The 15,744-nt window shown below is 45.8% G+C and overlaps 1 protein-coding gene across 2 annotated transcripts; it reads left to right on the top strand.

Moving 5' to 3' along the window:
• Window positions 1–6,327: 6,327 nt before the first annotated feature.
• Window positions 6,328–15,021, top strand: LOC135399794 (uncharacterized). 2 transcript variants are annotated; one of them, XM_064631527.1, is made up of 10 exons: window positions 6,328–6,413; window positions 6,475–6,522; window positions 6,590–6,684; window positions 7,470–7,634; window positions 8,201–8,332; window positions 10,062–10,190; window positions 10,246–10,342; window positions 11,565–11,763; window positions 14,361–14,552; window positions 14,838–15,021. In XM_064631527.1, exons 2-10 carry the CDS (start codon window positions 6,476–6,478, stop codon window positions 14,982–14,984), a joined length of 1,203 nt encoding a protein of 400 aa, XP_064487597.1. In that variant the 5' UTR covers window positions 6,328–6,413; window position 6,475; the 3' UTR covers window positions 14,985–15,021. The 2 variants fall into 2 exon arrangements, with proteins under 2 accessions (XP_064487597.1, XP_064487598.1); XM_064631528.1 differs by lacking the exon at window positions 8,201–8,332.
• The last annotated feature ends 723 nt before the right edge of the window (window positions 15,022–15,744 follow it).

The raw sequence follows: 15,744 nt of genomic DNA, 5'->3' as shown, positions 1-15,744 counted from the left end.
GAAACCTCCATGTTTCTTTTTGTTCTTTCTACGTCATTTTCGCCATATCTCAAATCCTGCGAGCGTTTTTTCGGACGACTTCGGAGCCCCCACCGGACCCGCACACACGTAAAGGAGCAAACAGGAGAGTCTCCGCATTCAGCTCCATAGGTCAGCGAATTCACTCATGATGGCCATCACAGACATAATTCAGAATGATGTGATGTTGAGCGATGGGCAATGATGTGATGTGATGTTGAGTTTGATGTCGAGTGATGGGCAATGATGTGATGTGATATTGAGTTTGATGTTGAATGATGGGCAGTGATGTGATGTTGAGCTTGATGTTAATGATGGGTAATGATGTTGGCCCTCAAAATGAATTGAACCATGTTCATAATTGGTCTTTGGCACCATGATTAGGAGGTGTCACCCGCCTTAAAGGGCTCTGCTGCTGCCTTTTTCGAATTTAGCGGTCGCTTCTGTTACAGTGGAATGGCATGCCATAAGTCGTTCATAACATGACTTTGGCATTATGATATTGGGGGTGACGCCCGCTTTAAAGGGCTTTGCTGCCGCGTTTTTCGAATTTTGCGGTAGACTCTGTTAGAATCCGAATGGAATGGCATGGCATATGTCGTTCATATTATGACTTTGGCACCGTGATTAAAGCGATTTCGCCCGTTTTAAGGTGCTCTGCTGCCGCCTTTTCAGAATTTTGTTGTGGCCTCTGTTATATTCTCAGTAGAATAGCATAGCATAAGTTGTTGATAATATGTCTTTGGCACCATGGTTGAAGAGGTTTCTTTCGTTTTAATGAACTCTGTCGCGGCCTTAAGCGTCAATAGTAATTCAACTTTCGTCGCCCGCCTGTGCCTCATGAAGAAGCTAAATGACATTCCTAAAACTGTGTGAACCGCCCCTTTAAACTATAATATGCAACATGCAGTGGCTGCACCACTGGCACCAATGTGGTAAAGAGTAATTCAAATTACATTGCACCGCTGTGCTTCTGGTAAAAATTATGTAAGGTTCCTAAAATCGTGTGCACCGCCTCTTTAAATTGCATTATGCCCGTGGTTGTACTATTGGTGCCCAAGCGGTAAACAGCATTTTGATTTACTGTTGCTCTGCCCTGCTTCAGGTACAAGTTAAATGAAATTCGTAAAAGTGTATGCACCCTCCCTGTGAACTACAGTATACGGGTGGTTGCAGCATCGACACCGAAGCGGTAAACAGTGACTCAAATTACATTGCTCTGCTGTGTTTCTGGTAGAGGTTGAATAAAATTCGTGAGAGCGTGTACATCCGCCCTTTTCAACCGCAACATGCAACATGCCGCGATTGTACCACTGACATCAGAGCGTAAAGTGTAATGCAAATTACATTGCACCATTGTGCCTCTGGAAGAAGTTAAATAAAATTCCTAAACGCGTGTGCGCCGCCCCTTTAAACTGCATTATGCAAACTGGTCACACATACACTGGTCGCACTACTGGCGCCAATGTCGTAAACAGTAATTCAAATTACATTACTCCACTGCACTACTGGTAGAAGATAAATACAATTCACAAGAGCGTGTGCACCGCCCCTTTAAACCGCAGTATGCAACATGCAGTGGTTGTGCCATTGGCATCAAAGTGTAAATAGTAATTTAAATCACATTGTTCTGTTGTGCTTTACGTAGAAGTTAAAATTCTTAAACGCGTGTACACCGCCCCTTTAAACTGCAATATGCCGGTCGTTGCACCAATGGCACCAAAGCGTATATAGTAAGTCAAATTACATTGCTCTGCTATGCTTCAGGTAGAAGTTAAAATTACTAAAAGCGTGTGCACCGCCCCTTTAAATTGCGGCATGCAACATGCAGTGGTTGCACCACTGGCAGCAACAGTAATCCAAATTACATTGCTCCGCTGTGCTTCTGGTGGAAGTTAAATAAAATTTCTAAAAACGTGTGCACCACCTCTTTAAACTGCAGTATGCAAAATACAGTAGTTGCACACTGGCACCAATGTGGTCAGCAGCAATTCAAATTACATTGATTGACTGATTGATTATAAGAAGAAAATTCAAATTACATTGCTCCACTGTGCTTCAGGTAGAAGATAAATACAATTTTTAAGAGCGTGTGCACTGCCCCTTTAAATCGCAATATGTAACATGCAGTGGTTGTAACATTGGCATCAAATCGATCAACGGCAATGTACATTGCTCCGCTGGGCCTCTGGTAGAAGTTAAATGAAATCATAAAAACGTGTGCACCGCCCCTTTAAACTGCAGCATCCCCCGCCCTCAAACCGGTCTCTGGAATTTGGCTAACTCTGGAATGCTGCCCATTCTAAATGAGGTTTGATTCAGAACGTGTTCTGAAGTTGAATTGTGGCCTATGGTGTGATTCGCTATGATGTTAAATGATGGATAATGATGTGATGGACTGTGATGTCGAATGGTGACTTATGATGTGATTTGGCCGTGATGTTGATGTCGAATGATGGGTTATGAACTTATGATGTGATGGGCTGTTATGTTGTCGGATGGATGGGTTATGATGTTGATGGCCTGTGATGGGGATGTGATGTAATGGGCTGTCGGCACGGCCGGGCATGATATGATGTTGAATGAATTTTTCGAAAAATGCCGACCTATGATCAGCTCACATGACGTTTCGACGGTATGGTCACGTGTAAGCATCCTCTCTCAAACCTCTTCGCGCACGCACGAGTCATTTGAATGGCGCCCGTAGTGGATGCTCCCGTCCCGTGTCGTCACACTGACGTCGCGCACGCGTCTGTCTGCGCGGGAATTTTGAACTGTGTGTATTCCATTTATTCACTGTGCCAATAGAAAATAACAAAGACCTCCCAAGTCGGTGAAAAGTAAAGCAGGATTTCGATAAATTAGGGAATGCACAACGCGTACAATTATCCCAGCCTTGCCTGCTGCTGTCTTGTGATGCTCAGATACTTGTATCGCTGAACAGCGTGATACTATCATATAGATGGTGATCTACAGATGTGACCCAGCATGTAACCTGCTTTCCTGTCTGTTTTTTTTTTTTTTTTTTTTCGTCGCTGGGGGGTTTGTTGATGATAGCTGTTATAGGTTGAGGGCTTAGAATAAACAGAAGCTGTTATGAAAGGAATGAGACGACCGAGCCGAACTGCTTTCAAATGTTTTACTGACCACAAACAATCAAACAGAATCACAGGGCGCGCGCTCTCAGTCCCTTCGTCCTCTTTCAAGGGCTCACCCAAGTTCAAAAATGTCAACCAGGAGTCCACACTTGCCTCTAGGATAAGCCAAGGCCAGGGATATCGGTTGGGAACTAACCGGCAGTTCTCAACCGATATCCCCGGCCTTGGCTTATCCCGATCCCTATAGCCCTATATCTGAAAAATCCCAGAAATCTGCTGAAAAATCCCTTCAGCCTGCTTACATTTGGCGTGCGAAATCTGATTGATAAATTGTAGCCAGAACTTTGGGAGCAATTCCCTCTGCCAACTATCTTCGTTAATATCTGGTAGAATTTCCGGCAAGACGTCCGGTTTGGAGCTAGTCAGACTTTCTACGCGGATACCTTCTTTGAAAGCCAGGCGAACAAGATCTTCGAGATGAAACGTATTTCCTGTGACAGTTAAACCTTCTCAATGCATTTAAACCTGTAAAACCATGAAACCTGTTGGTGCTGAGTATACGGCGCATCCCATGTAGGAGAGCAATTCGAAGCACGAAGGTTAGCATGTCTACAGGAGACGGACATGCTAGAGGTCCCAGAGCATGCACGAGGGCTTCAATCGTAGAGTCCACCTCTTGGTGTTTTTAACTTTTTTATTGTAGCTTCGTACCGGAATGAAAGTTCTGAATTACGAACAAGTACGAAATTAACATACCGTGTAACGTAATTCGAAGTGAACTTGTTTTTGCACTTTAGTGCCCCTTTAAACTTCAGAGGTTCACTCAAAAAGACACGGTTCTAACACAAGCATCAGTGGCTGCTGTGCACACGGGACATTTCCGTCGCCTTAAACATGATAGTTTCAAGCCGTACGTTAGATGTTCTTCAGAGTTATCGACTCACAGAGGCTGTCTCATCAGGGGATCCCGAGTCATGATACCAACGGCAGCCAGGCGGAAAGCACTGGAACTCATTCATGTAGGGCATATGGGCATCGTGGCAGCCAAAGCATGTGCAAGGAGCACCATGTGGTGGCCTGAGATTGACGCCGATATAGAGAGTTTGGTTCAGAGGTGTAGCAACTGCCAACAAAACAAAAGATTGCCACACAAAGCGCTGTTGCCCCGTTGCCATGTTTTCAACGCGCATCAAAACCTTGGCAAGTTATTCATCTAGACTTTGTAGGACCTGTGGAGGGTCACATGCTGTTGGCGGTCGTAGAAGCCTACACGAAATGGGAATGTTCGATCAACAACGTCAAGAGCAGTCATACAAGAACTCAGGTGGCTGTGCTCCACTTTTGATCAGAGGAAGTCGTGTCGGATAATGGTAGCTCGTTTGCCTCTACTGAAATCAGAGTTCTACCAGAGCAATGGCATCACCGCTGTTACCAGCTGTCCGTATCATCCGGCCACAAATGGGCAGGCGGAAAGGATGGTTGCCGAGGCGAAGACGGCTCTGCAAAAGTAGACTGCTAAGGTAGACTGGCACGATTCCTCAGATAAAAGGATTGGAGCCTGTCGTTATTCAAGCCTATCATCCTTATTATACACCTTGAGAAGCGAACGTACTTCGAGATATAAATTGCCAAATTTCGCTATGCAAATGAGCTGAAACCAGAACTACGCTCTATTCGAGCGCAGAAAGAGGCAACCCACGTGAGAGGGCCACGTGCAACTATAGTGCAACCTCCTTTCGTCGTATTCACAACGAGGGCGCGCGAAAAGTCGTCGAGCGCTAGACTCTTGGTTCTCCGGAACGCATGATGTCCGGCTATTTTTTTCCGATGGGATAGCTCCGCATTATCCCTGTCAATTATCATCAACTTGACTACATTAGGCACACGCTTCACATTGGTGGGATAAAAAAGCGACCTTTACTTGGCAAATTTTCGAGTTCAGTCCGTAAAAACTGACATAATATAATAATAATAGCTTAAATTAGATAACACTCACATGAGGAGGTGGCAAAGACCTAATAAGAACAGATGCCGTGGACAGCATGATTCTATAGGTGGCGTAGGTTTTATTTTAGTTTTATAAATGAATGACACGTTTTCTGGGACACCCTGTATATGATGCGCAGGCAAACGGAACACCCGATTCTCATGAGAGAGAGAGATAGATTTTTTAAAATTTCGTGTGAACACCGCGAAGCATATGTGGTCATGAGAGGTGTGTAGAGGGACAGAGAAAAGCGGGATTCCGGTGATGTGGTACGAACTTCAGGAGGAACTGTGCCTACATCGGACTGGAAAGTCGGCTGAAAAGCCCACCAGGAAAAACTTCGGGGAGTGCACCTTCCATGACTTGGCATGGGCCTGAAGCTATAACGCGGACGTTGTAATGCATCCATTCGGCAAAGCAGCTGCCGAAGGAAAATAATGTCTTCCGTGTTAAACCAAGGCACTCCGAAAGTCCGAGCATGTCCTGCCATCTCGGCACTGTGTAGTATAAAAAGATCCCTCTTGGTGACTAGGCCCGAGCACCTTTGGGCTGCGTGTCGCAGAACCCCGACCTTATGCGGTACTGAAGATTTTTCTGACTCGGTAAAATTATTTTAAATGTCTACACTTTTCGCGTGCCACCCAAATATACAGCACGTAGATAAATTTTCGTGAAAAATAAATAGCACGTAGATAAATTTTCGTGAAAAAAAAATTTTTACTAATAAGGTCGAAGCAACAGGGATATCTGAGGCAGAGGTCGATAGTTCAGCGGCTAGGAGGACTTGCAAAAAGCGTCCTTTTTTTCTTCTGATGTCATTGGCAATAATATACGGCTACATAACATCCTGGGCAATATGCACTGTTACTAAGGCCACCTGGCCGAGGACGGTGGCAACTTGGTGGAAGGATACAAGTTGCTCAGACACGGCGTCTTCCGCGAGGGACGTGGTGTCCCGTCTGTCGAGATTTCTGCGCACGTTAAAGAACCCTCAGGTGGGTAAAATTAATCCACAGACCCGAATTGTTATTATTATTATTGAAGTAACTAGAAAAACTGGTGTGTTTACCAGCCTATTCAATATACGGGGAGCGCGTAGTCCCCCTCTTGAAGTCAGGCTATTACCTAGGGCAAATTGCATTGGACCGTGACGAACTGCAATAGCTTATCCTGGACACTGCCAGGCCTCAATGCTATTATACACGAGGACATATGTAATAGCCACGGACATCAGCACAAGTGCACGTGTCGGAAGGTGCCGTTCACATTGCACGTGATAGGGCTTCTGCTAGGACGGGTTGAACCATCGGGTAAGCACCTCTATGGGTACCTGGCTTAGTTCGAAGGCTTAAATTGCATTTTTGTATGCAGTATGTGCCGCGTACTGTGGAACGAAGCCCACCCGAACCAAAGATTGAAGTACGAATTAAGCAGCAAAGTAAAGCGTCGTTGCAGTTCTATATGGGATCATCGGGTTTCATTCCAGGACGAGGAACCACAGGAAGCCGTTTTCTCGTCGTGCAAAATCGCCGATAGTCACGTCGAAATTCCATCGCCATTCGTACCGGAATCATGCCTCAGGTGCAGGAAACATTTGAATAACGACTGACGGCCGTTTACAAGGACCGACTATACAGACCGACTATTACTGTAGCATCAGCGAACAAATGTTAGGTCGTTAGCTGTCGATATCTCAAACAGAAGTCTATTCTTTTACTTGCCACGGCAGTAGAGAAGTTGTCTGTTCAAAATATCAGTGCCTCCTAATTTGAGACTTGTACAGAGCTGGACAAAAGGTTACGGAACACGCTCCGTTGCATTCCTTCCTCGGAGTGACACGGTAGCAACGATAGGGACCGTACGGACTTGTAGACATGTGTCTAGGTGACCTAGTCACCTGTTTGCAAGTCCGTACCGTACCCTTCGTTGCAAGCGTGTCACCCTGACGAAGGAATGTGTTCTGTAAACTTTTGTCCAGCACTGTACCCCTAGCTACATGTATAGTTACAGTAAGGCAAGACCACTGAGCTGAGGTTGTAGGGCTACGGGCCCTGCATAAGGGCAGGTACGCACACTGTGTGTGCTTTCGTTTCTTGTGGCACTTTAGTGCTACGGCACAGTAAGGAATGGTTCAACGTACTTGGTGCTTCTAACTGATAACGATATGTGAATCGATGATTTAACGGAGGTTCAGGTTCGCCTAATCCATTTTGTATCAGGTCAGGCACCACAAGGGTGCCCAAGGCAATAGCTAGGCTAATGGGTTTTTCTTTATCCCCGTATGATACGATATGTTGTCTCTATTGCCATCTTTCTCACTTATTTTCTGACGTCTTACTTACTTACTTGACATCTTACTTATCTAGCGGTCAAGCAAGGCTCGACGGTATGCCAGAGTGACGAGGAATGCAACAGTAGAGCTTACGGTGAAGTTTGCCTAAAGCCAAGTGATCAGCCTCGAGGCTTTTGCGGATGTCCACCGTGGAGACCAGTGCGAGCAGTATCAAGGTCGGATGTCTTCTGTTTCCCAGGTGAAGAGATGATGTAATGTTCACATAAATAATATTTCTGATGACCCTGTATACGTGGGGGACCACACGAAGTATCGTTTGAGACTGGGCATCGGAATCTTCTCGGAATTGAGACTGGGCATCGGAAGCTCTCTCGTTTTGGGTAGTCTGCAAGTACCTGCCACTTTTAACCATAGTTAAAATCGTACACGGATCTGGTCTCGCCACGCAAATAATAATGTTCAGAAGCAAGACAGCCGGCTTGAAAGTCTGTGCTGGCACGTCAGCAAAACGGCAATCTTTAGGCGAGGGCGACCATGCGGCTTTTCTCTTCGTGCATTGCCACACGACGCACTGAGAAGAGACTGTTTCAGTTTTATATTTTACATGGTATCTAAAGTGATTGATGGAAAGTAATTGTTCTGCTCCTTGCTCTGTTCGGCTCCTTAGCAAGTCGTCGGAAAGTAGATGCCAGGTTGGTCGAATTTGTCAAGGCGCTCGACCGGTATTCGAGAAACGTGATGGTTCAAATCCTGCCGCTGTCTGGTTCTTTCGATGACTGCCATACTTTTTTCTTTTTGTGGCAGGAAGGCAAATCTTTCAAAGCTGTGTTCTGACCGCGCAATGCCAGGAAAGCAACCCCTATCTGACCTGCTCAGTCGGCGTCTGCGCATGTCTTCCACCGAGGGTGCTCAAGTTGAGAACCAAATGTGTAGCAAGTAAGCACACACATACGCCTTATAAAACTTTAGATCGCATTGCGCTCTTGCTCGAGCGCACCATTTTATAAGTCTGGTCTAGAAGGCGTGTGATCCGAATCATTAACAGAGCTAGGAACCAGAGCGGCAATCAGAGGGTGTGGGTTCGAATCCCACCGCTGGTGCATTTTCTTCAACTGCCATCATTCAATTAGAGCTAGGAATGCAAGGCCTCAACGTTCCTACATGCCCACCGGGCCCCTAAAAAATCGGGCACACGTTTAGAGGGGCATGGAAGGCGCATGGGACATATATATATTTTTTACCGTGTGATATGAACATCCCACCTTCCGGAACTGTCAAGCAAGGCATTTCCCTTGGGAAGCGCGCATTTCCCGAAACAATGAGTTGAGAAGAGTGCGCCTAGCGGCGGTGATCTCTCCCAACTCCTTCTGGCATGTTGTGACGTCAAATCGTACGAGCATTTCATTGGCTGCCGAGAATCGTCTGCTATACGGAGCGAGAGCAAGGCAACCGGCCGACTGCTCTGCTTCAGACGCAGGACGGGCTGCGCCGAGTACGTGGCAAAAAGAAAAAAGACGCGCGCTTCACCATTGGGCGGATGACGTGACGTCACAGACTGGCAGCTGAGGGGAGGGGTGTTTCTGAACTGCGAGATTGAAAGCTTTGTTGCGCTGCATTCGTAACTTTTGTGCGAATATGTGTCGTAGGGCTTGTCCCATGGCTTCCATTCATCCTGACACTTCTTTCTCGAGCCCTTCCATTCTCCTTCAAATGCATAGCTGGGTCTGTAGCATAGGTGCGTACAGGTTGGGACAAAAGTTTCCGGAACACGCGAGCGGCGTACTTTTTCTTGAGTGCGACACTCTAGCCACGCTAGCGGCCGCCGGAAGCGGGTGAGTTCACTGTTTCGGAGGGGTGGAAGGATGCGCTGTTAGCGACACACAGCGGTAGCTTCCATGCCAGACACACCCAAGCGAACCCGGAACTACTACCGTGTGTCGCTAACAGCAAACCCTTCCACCCCTCCGAAACAGTGAACTCACCCGCTTCCGGCAGCTGCTAGGGTGTCGCACCGAAGAAAAAGTACGTCGCTCGCGTGTTCCGTGAACATTTGTCCCAACCTGTAGCTACATTTTACGTGCCTGTAGTTGACTTGGCTGAGTACGTTTCGTTGTGCTTATCACGGAAAGGTCTAAGAGGGCGCTGGTGCTGATGAAAGCAGGAGCGGATCCGCACCCGTGCTTTTGGGATGGGGGGAGGGTGCGATTTCATTGTCGAAGCACGTCATTTGGGAGGGGAGAGGAGGGAAACTAATGTGTAACCTAGCGTTCTGGGGCGATCGCCCCCCCCCCCCCCCCCCTGGATCCGCCACTGGACCACAGTTACAATTTGTCACCACTTAATTTTCTCCGTTCTTCCGAAACGTTTTATAGAACATTTGCCATCAACAGAATGACAATAATATCGCGAGTTTTCCATTACGTCAAGCTTACAAAGCCTACAAAGGGACACACCTGCAGGTTGTGTCTGAAGAGCTGCCGCGCACGGTACTGAGACAGTACCGTGTGCGGCAGGGGCATAACACTATGCAGTGCTGTCCGTTCCGTACCATACGCGTAAACTCTTCTTTGTTTCAATTTTAACAATCGCCTAGCTTGATAGTACAATCAATAGTAAATATACAGATAAGTGCGTGGACGAAATGATTCCCTGTTCCTCTGTACAGGAGTGAATGTCGGCAATACCTGCGAGGAATCTGATGAGTGCGTTCAAGAGTTCGCAACATGCACCGATCGCATTTGTAGCTGCATGCAAGGTTATAAGGAAGTCGACAAGAGGACCTGCATCAAAATAGGTTGGGAACTTGTACACGTCGTCTTATCATTTTAGATTACCACAAATCGTTGTAGGGTTGTCCAGTTGGAAAAGAGCCTTAATGTTCGCTGTACCTGCTGGACTTTCTCTCATGCTGCTGTTGTTGCTTCTGTGGCTCTTCCGTTCTTCCAGGTAATCACCAGGATTGTATAGATTCTTGTATGTCGCTACCGTGTGATATGTGATACAACCTACGGAAAATCCAGCGATCGGATGGAAGTACATTGCAGCAGAAGTCGCATGGTGGGAGCCGCAGGCTATTCTTTTAGCGCTACGTTCTGTCGGGCGGGGAACGGCGAGAGTGTCCACACCTAGATTTTTAGTGACTCTATCTACACCGAGATAAACCGACGAGGGCGAGGGAAGCGAAACTTCCACGCGGGCTACAGGAAGACGTTTGTCTTCATGCGCTACGGACCAACACCACCTAGATAAAGCCTGCGCATTGCCTCCTCTCCCTCTTTCAATTAAGAGTCAGAATTCGTTTGCTACTTCGATTCACCGTTCTGCGAATTCAAGAACCCGCAAATGATCGCAGCTCACCTGGAACCTGCAGACCTAAATATATAGACAAAAAGTGCAAGACGCTTCCCAGAAAACCAGTTTTGAGAAAGATTGAGACAGTTTTGCGCTTTATTTCAAAGTTTTCACATTTAGTACGCGGGGACGTTCGATCACAACTCGCAGACGACTGTGGTTCTTTTCCATGGCCACGACCGCTGAAAGCACGTTCGTGATTGGCTACGGCCGTTGAAACACCGTCCTCATTGGCTGGCTCTTAATTGTTACGTCACGTCGACGAGCCCGCAGGCTTTCTGTATCTAGGTGGTGTTCTTCTGCTTCAACCTATCGTTACTTTATGTTGGACGTAGGAGTACGTGGCCTAGGCTATGACACGTCCGGATGACATATATATATATATATATATATATATATAGTTGAAATAAATGGGAGACAGAAGACGAAAGTAGGGGAAGTAACAAAAAAGGGGTTTATTAAAACTTAAAAATTATAAAAGTTAGGGAGGATGTCTACGTTACGGCGGAAGCTCCGCCTTCTTCGGGACAAAAGAGCTAAATGTGGCCACGAGGCTGATAAGGGCCCCTTATCAGCCTCGTGGCCACATTGAGCTCTTTTGTCCGTTTTGTCCGTTATTGTTTATCGTTCCTCTGCATCAGCATTTCCATAGAGAAATAAGCTACCAAGAAAGCTTCAGTCCCTAGCACTTTGGTCGATGAAGGAATTGTAACGCACCGTATAAGCCGGAATATATAGTTAGAGCTTCTTACGACCATGGAAAAAGTCTATCCTCGTCTGATCTGAGATATTGAACTGACGGCTATGTTGGAAACAGATGGCGAAGCGAGAAGGTCGGCGTGGAGAGGATCTCACTGCTCTATGTCCCTACTTCGGCCGCCACTGAACGACAGGACGCTGCCCAAGAGTCGGGACAGACGTGCATGGAAACTGCTGTCGAGCTCCTGCCCAGTGTCTCGCGTACGGACCTATCGCACGTATATAATAGCAGCTACATTGGGAAGATAGACACTCAGGTAATCACGCCGGAAATATGGGGATCGCTCCACCCTCGAGTTGAAAGATTTGCAAGGCCGTTAGGCGGGTGGATTCTGCGATTTATCCAGATCTCACCTGCACACCCCCTAGCAGCACCCAAATGTCTGGCGTCACCCCCTCCCTTTTTTCCTGTAGAGGGGGCCCTTTGTTGTTTCAGCTTTAGACACATGTCGGCAATGATTCATTGCCAGTCATACATAAAGGTGCTACAACTTCAACGTAGCTCTAATAATGACCCCCTGCCAACCCCGTTTTTTGTAACTCCCCAGCCCAGCCCTATACCACCGCAGTTATGATTCTAGATAAACCTCAGGGTAAAGAGGATTATCAGAATTCTTGTTTGTATAGTAAATAAATTCCTAAATGCCTTATATTCCCCTATCGCGCGGGTAGTCCTCAATGATAGTCGAAACCAATGATTATCGAATATGCGTTACACGCTTCAAACCAATCGAAATATTGCTACTATCAAAAGGCTGCCGGTGTGACATGGTATAAGTATCTAGTTCCTGCTAAAAATCGATCTTTTACGTGATTGCTACATTAATTGATATTATAATTTAGTCATCTTATTAGAGATGGGACGAATCCAGAATTTTCAAAATCCGAATCCGAATGCAAGGAGGGTTCTACGAATCTCGAATCTTTCGAGTCCTTTCGAGTCAGGGGGAAAAAACGTCTACTGAAAAGTGTTCTGAAGCAGAATAATGAACCTTTGTTTAATGACAAACAAATTAAATAATAGTTCAATTCCAGGAGAAAATATACCCGTATAGTTCTTCTTAAACGTAATTTATTTAACGTGTCGTTCATCGACTACAAGAAATACATAAATTCTCGAGTCTGAGTTATTTCCATAAACCTAAGCAATAATCAAAAGCTATACCATGTTACTCTTAAACTTGTAATGTAACAGTTCCTGCCTGAACTCAGAGCAATGTAAACAAACAAAACAAACAAACAAGGAAACACCCGTCGGCAAATGAGGCTTTCGGCGGACTCCGGAGGCGCCAATTTGAAAAAGAAACAATCAAACTTAGTTGGTGGATTCGAAAGATTCGATTCGCCATTTGGGGCACTGGGATTCGGATTCCCGAATCTCGAATTGGCACATCCCTACTTCTTATCAATACAGCCAGTCCTTATCACTGGAGATCACTCACTCGTGTATGCAGGAATACAGCGACGAATTTGTCATCGAATACCGTAGACTAGTTAGATAAATTTGCTGGTCGACTTTTGCTTTTATGAAGGAATACAAAAGTAGAAAATCACTCAGCATGAAACATCTCTATATGGTTACACAATACTATATATGGGGATACATAATGCTAGGGGAACTCCTTTGTTTGTGGGCTTAGGCATAAAGGGTTTCACCATATGGTAGGGGAAGGTGGGCCAAGGTGAGACAGAAATTTGCAATTCAATATGGAATTTTTATTTTTCGTGTTTTTTCAAAAAAAAAAAAAAAACTAGCCATAGGCACATTCTCAGAGGTCGAGAGCTTCTGAGCTGATCTCTACTTTTTATGTCTAGCTTCTGATCTGTAAATCAGAACGGACGTTGCCGGTTCTAAAATAGACACAGAACAAGAAATTCAAAAATGCAGATTGTATCATCTTGTCCCAACCCTCGGGGCAAGAGGAGACAGTGCGTGGGGCAAGATGAGACACGCCGTGGTAATGAACTATATACAAATTAGTCTTTGCAATCCAAGCACCTACACAGCCCCCTTGAGCCCACCGTCCACATGATGGGCTATAAAACCACACAGAACCCGGTGCTATTTTGCTCCACCGTCCTATGCAAACAAGGCACCGCCAGTCTGATGTGTCGCTGGTCGCTCGCTTTTGAGTGCGCTTCTGCATTGCTGGAAATATCTTGGGAAGCAGGAAAATTTGCTGGAAAATCCTAGGCAATATGAAATAAAAGAAAAGAAAAGAAAGGAATCTCTGAGGAACAATCATAAAGCCACCTAATAGTTGATTTATCAATTTCTAAATTACATTAGATTTAAATTGCATTGTCTTGTTCCGTGGCGTATCATCGGATGCATTAATTTTTCAGTTAAACACCGGATAAGCAAGAGTGCCCATATTTTCCATATATCTAGACGAATAAAGAAAGAAATAGGATGTGAACTTACCTTGACAGAACAAGCCTGCAACACGTTGCTGCACAGCTGACAAGAAAAAGGACTATAGAAAACCGCGCCTTTTTTGTGGGTCTTCACATTCCAAGCAGAAGTAACCGATTTATTTTTCTCTTCAACGCAAACACTAATCCTGACAATTCTCACGTGCAATAAAGCCGACACGCAGAGCCACCTATGAATAAAGTTTCAAGTGCATGGAGCAACACGTCTCTGAGACGGGCGTCGTCGACCGTCGCGCAAAAAATACCGCATCTTGCCCAATGTCTCATCTTGCCCCACCTTACCCTATATAGATAATACTATGTGTAAAATTGCGTTAATCAACAGCTTCCTGCATGATTATTGTCCCAACTACCTCCACCCCAGAAAAATAACAGTAAAAAAGAAACTGCATTTACGGTTATCTGAAATTTGCTGCAGGCGACTACTAGCAGCGTGAATGCTCGTGAAGAACAAGAGTCCTTCCAGAGACCAACCTTGAGCAACGAACAACTGTACGACCGGTATCCTCATCTACGCAAGGTCTCCTTCGAGCAAAGGCTCTTCAACAGGGCCAACATTTACGGCAGACCCCCTCGGAAAATTTCCTTCCTCGACGACGTACCACCCGAGGTACGCACACCGAATGGTTTATTCGGCCGGCTGTGCTGTCTGAGGTTTTCCCGGGGTTTTCCGTCAGACTTTCCAGACGAATGTCTGCGCAGTTTTCCCGGTGAAGTCGACCCAGGACACACACTAGCCACCCTGTCCCCCCACTCCTTCCTGCTGCGCTAACACGGAATAGAAAAATTTGATGTGTATAATGGATATGGAAGTCGCTATGCGTGAAAGTACGTCTGCATGCATGTCTAAGTTATTGCTTGATGTCCATGTCATGTCTAACTGCTCGATATCCAGGAACAATCTTCTGTGATTCATCAACTGGGAAGGTTGCTCGATATGCCTGTGCGATGTCGAATCCTCGTGGAAAAGCGAACTCGAACTCCAACACCAACATCACGGTCCAAGAACACTAGGGGACCCAGTTACATCATTGACCTCTGAACTACGACCAAATAAACACCCATTTACCGATGCCCAACTTTGTTGTTCCACTGCGTGGCACAAATGCTTTCGCTTAGAATGTTGATTCACAAGAAGATAATAATAATAATAATAATAATAATACAAGTCTAGTAAACAGGCCCGTCTAAGCCGAAAGGCTTGTGGCACTGGGCCTGAGGCAGTCGGCAGCATACAGATAAACATATATGAAGGTACTACGTCGTATGGTAAAGTTGCCATGGCGCTTTTTGTATTTTGTTTCCAAAGAAAAAAATGTCGAAGGGAAGTTCATTGAAGATGCAAGGTACATAGCATTGCCTGCGACAAAATCCATGTTTTGTGTGTGAGAAACGCACAACAAAGTTAACCCGCCTGCGTCTAGAAGGGCAGCATTCGCTAACGGGTGTCCTAAATGACGGGTTTCAAAAGTGTTTTAATATGACAACGTATTTAAAGAAGTTAGAAAATGAGGGGAAACCAAGACGGCGGAATAGGTCACAAGGAACGTTTGTAGCTCCTCAAGATCCCGTTCACTGTCTTACAGCTACAAAGCTTACAGCTTTATTGACAAGTGGTGCGTATCAAATTATAAGCCATGTTTCCGTCTCACCAGTGACATGGAAGGTTGATGTGACGAATGACTTGAGCATGAGTGAGTAGCAGAAAATGAGTGAACGCGTGTGAGCAAAGGAAGAGCTGAGCGCAGTGGTTTATCCAGAATTTCGTCCTTGCGGGGGTGTTGGGCTCCGCAAGGGGGTGT

The sequence above is a fragment of the Ornithodoros turicata genome, chromosome 7 (genome assembly GCF_037126465.1).
Source record: "Ornithodoros turicata isolate Travis chromosome 7, ASM3712646v1, whole genome shotgun sequence".
Classification (NCBI taxonomy): domain Eukaryota; kingdom Metazoa; phylum Arthropoda; class Arachnida; order Ixodida; family Argasidae; genus Ornithodoros; species Ornithodoros turicata.
This window is presented reverse-complemented; position numbering and strand designations above follow the sequence as displayed.